Source organism: Sinocyclocheilus rhinocerous, unplaced genomic scaffold (assembly GCF_001515625.1).
Source record: "Sinocyclocheilus rhinocerous isolate Xijiao unplaced genomic scaffold, SAMN03320098_v1.1 scaffold958, whole genome shotgun sequence".
Classification (NCBI taxonomy): Eukaryota; Metazoa; Chordata; class Actinopteri; order Cypriniformes; family Cyprinidae; genus Sinocyclocheilus; species Sinocyclocheilus rhinocerous.
In genome coordinates, this window is record NW_015650342.1 from 321,418 (window position 1) to 328,705 (window position 7,288).

The following is a 7,288-nucleotide window of genomic DNA, read 5'->3' on the forward strand; positions in this document are numbered from 1 at the left end:
TCTATTCATTATTTTTTAGAAACCTTGCACTTTTCTACTCAGTTTTAAACTGTGTTCTTGTATTCAAATTAAGCGTGGTCCACTGCAGCGCACGTGCCGCAATATCGATACAGGGACAGCTGTATCGATACTCGTATCATCAAATCTCTGTGACAACACATCGTCATATCGATGTATCGAACACAGCACTAGTTATTACATGCGGAGGTTTTTGGTCCAATAATTAAAACTAAATTTAGCAGTAGGAATTTACTAGTAATCCAGTTTTTTATATCAACTATGCATTCCGTTAGTTTTGCAAATTGGTATGTTTCATCAGGCCACGAAGAAATATAGAGCTGAGTATCATCAGCATAACAGTGAAAGCTAACTCCATGTTTCCTGATGATATCTCCCAAGGTTAACATGTAAAGCATGAAAAGCAGCGGTCCTAGTACTGAGCCTTGAGGTACTCCATACTGCACTTGTGATCGATATAACTCATCATTCACTGCTAAGAATTGATGAAAGTCAGATAAGTATGATTTGAACCATGCCAATGCAATTCCAGTAATACCAACATAATTTTGTAGTCTACTCAAAAGAATGCTGTGGTCGATAGTATCAAACGCAGTGCTAACATCCAGTAGCACTAATAGAAAAATACACAATACCATGATCGGATGATAAGAGTAGGTCATTTGTAACTCTGATGAGAGCAGTCTCAGTGCTATGATACGGTCTAAATCCTGACTGGAAATCGATAACAGATACCATTTCTCTCTAAGAAGGAACATAGCTGAGAGGATACTGCCTTTTCTAGTATTTTTGACAGAAAAGGGTGAAAATTAACTAATTCTCTTGGATCAAGTTGTGTTTTTTTAATGAGAGGCTTAACAGCCAGTTTGACGGTTTTGGGGACACATCCTAATGACATTGAGAAATTAATAATATTCAGAAGAGGATCTATGACTTCTGGAAGCACCTCTTTTAGTAGCTTAGTTAGAATAGGATTTAACATACATGTTGTAGGTTCTGATTATTTAACAGGTTTATACAATTGTTCCTCTCCTATAGCTGAGAATGAGTGGAATTGTTCCTCGGGGGATCTAAAGTGGACTGTCTGATGCAGTACTCTAGCTGAAGGCTGCATGTAGGGCTGGGCAAAAAATCGAATGCGATTTTCATGAGCATCTCGTCAGTAAAGCCGCAATGAATTTAGATTCGGCAATGAATCGCCCGCGATTTTGAACGCGATTTTGTGTAGCTTGTCAGTGAACTACGGCTCTGTGTAGTAAATGCCACTCCATCTGAAAGCATGTGCTGGAGATTTACTACTAATCACCAGAAGCGACTTTACTGACGAGATGCACATGAAAATCGCATTCGATTTTTTGCACCAATGCCACTCCATCTGAAAGCATGTGCTGGAGATTTACTACTAATCACCAGAAGCGACTTTACTGACGAGATGCTCATGAAAATCGCATTCGATTTTTTGCACAGCCCTAGCTGCATGGTTAGAATTTTATCTTTATTAGTATCGATCTTGGAAGTAAAGAAGTTCATAAAGTCATTACTACTGTGCTGTTGGGGAATGTCTGTCTGTTGATGCTTTATTTTTTGTTAATTTGGCCACTGCATTGAATAAATGCCTGGGGTTGTGTTTGTTCTCTGCTAAAAGAGATTAAAAGTAAGCAGATCTAGCAATTTTAGAGCTTTTCTATAAGTAGAAATACTTTCCCTCCATGCGATACAAAATACCTCTAGTTTTGTTTTCTTCCAGCTGTGCTTCATTCTCCAGGCTGCTCTCTTTAAGGCGCGAGTGTGCTAGTTATACCACAGTGTCGGACTGGGTTCCTTAATCTTCTTTAAGCATAAAGGACCAACCGTATCTAAAATGCTAGAAAAGTTTATAGTAAAAGTTTATAGTTTCTGAGAGTTTATAGTTTCTGTTACAACATCAAGTTTTTCTGATCTATTGGATTTGCTGAGGAATTGAGACAAGTCAGGAAGATTACAGAGACAGAGAGCAGCAGCGTTTGTTTCTGCTGTGATAGCTGCAAAACTACACCAAATGCTGTGGGTTTGAGTTAGAAGCAGGAATAAAACAAGAACATTGTGTTTTTTTTGTTTGTTTGTTTGTTTTTTGCCTTCAAACCAGACTTACGACTTCAGCTGGCAAAGTTTAAATCCTGTCTTGCTATTGTGCTTTAACAACATGTCCTGTAATCTTTAAGAATTAGGTCAGTAGGTAAAGAAGGAGGAACCTTTAGTGGCTGTTCGAACACATTTGCATTTGCTGAGGAATTGAGACAAGTCAGGAAGATTACAGAGACACAGAGCAGCAGCATTTGTTTCTGCTGTGATAGCTGCAAAACTACGCCAAATGCTGTGGGTTTGAGTTAGAAGCAGGAATAAAACAAGAACATTGTGTTTTTTTTGTTTGTTTGTTTGATTTTTGCCTTCAAACCAGACTTACGACTTCAGCTGGCAAAGTTTAAATCCTGTCTTGCTATTGTGCTTTAACAACATGTCCTGTAATCTTTAAGAATTAGGTCAGTAGGTAAAGAAGGAGGCACCTTTAGTGGCTGTTCGAACACATTTGCAGTTTACATTACGAAAGCAGTCTGGTCAAATGTGTTTATAACTTTTCAGACCCCTTTCAGACCTTATTTAGTGTTGTCCACTTGTGATCTGATTGACAAAAATGCTTCTTAATACCAGGTGTAAACGGCCTTATGGACAATGTTACCAAAAAGGAATGGTTTTTTTTTTGTAGTACTAATATATCGACCATCTCTTTATCTCTCAGCTGTGACGAGTACGTGACTCAGTTGGATGAGATGCAGAGGCAGCTGGCTGCTGCGGATGATGAGAAGAAGACACTGAACTCCCTCCTCCGTATGGCCATCCAGCAGAAGCTGGCGCTCACCCAGCGCCTGGAGGACCTGGAGTTTGACAACGAGCAGTCCCACCGCGGCAGAGCCAACGGCCGCTCCAAGACCGCCTCGCGTGGGAAACCCACCCACTCCCACGTGAGTCACCCTGCCGCCGCTGCCACCTGTGGGGGTCGAGGCGAGCCCAACGGCCTCCTGGGAACGCCGGTGGTGTTCTGCAGCGAGAAGTACAAGATCTACTGCGACTGAAGCTGTGCGAGCCTCGTCAGCCGTTGTACAAAGCTCCACTCACGCACTCTCTTGCTTGCTGTGTGCTAACCCATATGATGTGTCCGTGTGTTTAGGGCTAAATATGGTCATGCCTGCTAGCGTCCTCGTAGCCAGGTGCATGTTGTAGTGCTAGCTAAGGGCAGAATGAAATAACGTTTAGTCTTATAGGTGAAGTGTGTTTCTGCTAGCGGCACCAAACCCAATTGCACAATTTTACAGCTCAAGGCAGCATTTCTAGATTAGACATGATAGAGAGAGCTAGCCATAGGATTGTTGAATTGTGGTCACAAGTCAATAGCCATTCGCCCTTTTCCTCTGTCCATCTCTCTCCTGCCTCTGAAATCAGCAGCCCGTCCAATCAGGTAACTTGTGTTTACATACCCAACCAAACGAAATATGCAAACCTCCTCCCTGCCTTGTTGACGTGCAGGAAAACTCATAGAAGTGTGCCATTTTTGTTTTGTTTTTGCGAGAAAACAGAAATAACATCAAAAATGAAAATCGACGGGTTGGAGAGTGTGTGTGTGTTTTAACGATGTCACTCGTGAGGCAGGCGGGAACGACGCGTGTTCATAAATCAGTATGCGCCACGAAGCCAGTGGGCTTCTGGCTTGCTTTTTCATTTGATGTCTGGCTGCAGAACTGAGAGCTTTAATATGTCTTAGACTCGATTACGTTTACTTGAGCACACACGGCTTCACACGGTGAAGTCATGGTGAAGGGCTTGCCACGTGCTGTCAACATATTTCCCTTGCAGATGAAACATTAGAGAGGCCTTATCTGTCGTTTCTGTGCTCTAAATAGTGTGGCCGTCTCATTTCAAGACGAGAAGGGCAAACCAATGTCTCTTTTTGGAAAACAAAATATTCAAAGTTTCAGGCTTTCATTCTCTGGCTTGCTTAAAACATCCCGAATCAGCTTTTCATGATAAGATCATATAGGCACATTCATCGATGTTTTGAGATTTTGTAACCTTTGATCTTTTAATATAAGGCTATATTGATTTTTATTATATTAGTCTATAGTTTGAGGTGTTCTGGTTTATGAGTCTGTTCGCGTATTTTACACTACTATTTTAAGAGTATTCGATTTCATCATGTACGTCCTCTGTAAGCAGAGCTCAATGTCACGGATTCATAACTCACATGATCCATATTCTCCAGTTCTGTCATCTTTATGAAATGAGTCCATAAGATTATCTATGTGTTTTACTGAAAATTTTTTTATACATTTTTCACATGGTTATATGAGCATTACAAATTCAGGAAACAGAAAACATGTTGCATCAACAAGCAAATGGTGCCACCATTTTGTTTGTTGAGGCGTAAAATTAATAAATACAGTCAGCAAGTGAGGAGAAACTAAATTAAGTGCAATTAAACCAAAACGAAGTTATGTGGTAACTGAGGTTTTCTGTTTGCTGGAAGTGATGGCATTGTGATATTCAACTAGCTGTGGAAGCTTATTATTGGAAACTCTTATTATTGTGTTCCAGTATTGATCTATAAGGACCTATAAGTTTGATACCTTTATATGAAATAACATTCATTTGTTTGTATTAATTTGAAATGTCGTCAGTACTGAACTTTATAATGTGCATTATTATGTCATATGCATGTTTCTTTCAGCTATGAGACTTGTACACAGAACCGAAAACAAACTTAGAACTCCAAAGACTTGGAAAAAGACAAAAAGCAGAAGAGTGAGTAATGTTTGGTTTTTAATTGGTCCCTTACTCTTGTACTAACTGAGTTGAAGTCTTGTTTTCTAGAGGTTTGTCTGTGTAGAAGTAGTCATGCTGGCTCAAGTCAGTAAATACAAATAAAAAGTCACTCGGCATTTGTCCTGTGTGTGAATTTGTCTTATCTTTCTTTTGTCCAATTATATTATATTACATATTATTCAGACAATGGCAGTAAATTAATAATTTATTGATTCACCTGAATTATTTTTGTTTTCCTTTTACCTTTTCCTTTATAAACGATCCTACCACTATATATATATATATAAATATATATTTAATAAATTTTTTTAATCAGTATGGTACACCTTAATTCCATGTAAGTCTATGTGATAAATCAGGTCAAAAATAATCTAAAAGTAATCAGAATACATTACCTAATATGAGTGATCCAGATTATGTTACTAACTTCAGTTTTCGTCATGTGATTTGTAATCAGTATTGGACTACCATTTGGAAATAATCTACCCATCACTCAGCACTGGTCGTGAGAGCCACCATCCCAACCCTGGTTCTCATTAAATGGTTGAAAGTGATGGTAACCATCTTGCAAAAATACCAAGGTGAAACGTTGCTATTACCAGGGTCAATAGTTGCCTCAGCACAGTGTGAAAAGCTGTTTTGTGAGTAAAGCCTGAAGTACAGGGCCTAGTGAGGAGAGAGCCACTGGTAGTGTCATGCTGGAAGAGTCCAGGGGGCCCAAGATGACACTGGAAGCACAGCTCTCTCTCTCACACACATATACATACAGGTGCATCTCAATAAATTAGAATGTCGTGGAAAAGTTCATTTATTTCAGTAATTCAACTCAAATTGTGAAACTCGTGTATTAAATCAATTCAATGCACACAGACTGAAGTAGTTTAAGTCTTTGGTTCTTTTAATTGTGATGATTTTGGCTCACATTTAACAAAAACCCACCAACTCACTATCTCAACAAATTAGAATACTCCATAAGACCAATAAAAAAAATCAGTCTGTGTGCATTGAATTTATTTAATACACGAGTTTCACAATTTGAGTTGAATTACTGAAATAAATGAACTTTTCCACGACATTCTAATTTATTGAGATGCACCTGTGTATATATATAGATCTAGATATATAGATATAGATGTGCCCTGAGGAATCTCCCCACTGGCCCTACAAGAGAATCCATCTTTCTTTTTTACTGTTGTCATTTTGCTGTGAAAGTTAGAAGTACTAACTTGTGTAAAGACCATCAGACCATTTATATCCTTGCATATTAATATATTGATTTATATCCTTTTACATCCTGATGATGAAAAGAGGAAAAGCATGTACTGGGGTTTGGTAAAGCATGTACTTTATTTACTAATAAAAGACATTGTTGATTCTGATCAAGAAAGTTGCTTACAAGAAGTATATATATATATATATATATATGTGTGTGTGTGTATATGTACTGTATATAAATATATATATTTTTTATCATTAGGCAATCATAATATTAGTCACATAGTAGTAAATTTAAAAAGTAAAATAAAATGAACGCTTAATGTACTGTTTACTGTGTAAAATAATTTAATACAAAAAAAGATGTTCACATAATATTACTTTTAAAATCCAAAGGACCTTATACCTGGTTTCGGCCACATTTTCTCCTCTAGAGGTGTGTGGATGCAGTCAGGTATATCACTCTTTGCCATATTTATCACTGTTGTGATGGTGAACATCTTCCACGTGGCTGGGAATTCAATGGGCCGCTACTTTGCAACAGCTTCTTCTCATCCTGAGGGATGCGCACCAGAAGAGGAGGTTTATGATGCTTTTTGTCCAGTTTGGAGCCTCTCCACAATCCGCGCTTTCCCAAGAGCTTCAATTTTCTAATTTAATGTCCAACACCCTACTGTCACTCATATTCATCACTGTGTGACTTCCATGTTTGGCACAATGTCTAATGCAAAAAATATATATATTTTTTTTATTTAAATTTTTTTTTTTTGAAATACACAAAAATAAACAAATACAATCAAATGTGACCCTGGAGCACAAAAGCAGTCATAAGTAGCACAGGTATATTTGTAGCAATAGCCAACAATACATTGTATGGGTCAAAATTATCAATTTTTCTTTTATACCAAAATCATTAGGATATTAAGTAAAGATCATGTTCCATGAAGATATTTTGTAAATGTCCTACCGTAAATATATCAAAACTTAATTTTTGATTAGTAATATGCATTGCTAAGAACTTAATTTGAACAACTTTAAAGATGATTTTCTCAATATTTAGATTTTTCAAATAGTTGTATCTCAGCCAAATATTGTCCGATCCTAACAAACCATACATCAATGGAAAGCTATTTATTCAGCTTCTTTCAGATGATGCATAAATCTCAATTTCACAAAATTGACCCTTATGACTGATTTTGTG

General features: G+C 37.7%; 1 protein-coding gene across 1 annotated transcript in view; it reads left to right on the forward strand.

Annotated features, from left to right (window-relative positions):
• The window catches only part of LOC107711785 (protein bicaudal D homolog 2-like), a 47,840-nt gene extending 43,762 nt beyond the window's left edge, over window positions 1-4,078 (forward strand). Inside the window, exon 10 of the mRNA XM_016516833.1 lies at window positions 2,795-4,078. Coding sequence (XP_016372319.1) covers window positions 2,795-3,128 — 334 coding nt within the window. The 3' untranslated portion in view covers window positions 3,129-4,078. The remainder of the gene's footprint in view (window positions 1-2,794) is intronic.
• The last annotated feature ends 3,210 nt before the right edge of the window (window positions 4,079-7,288 follow it).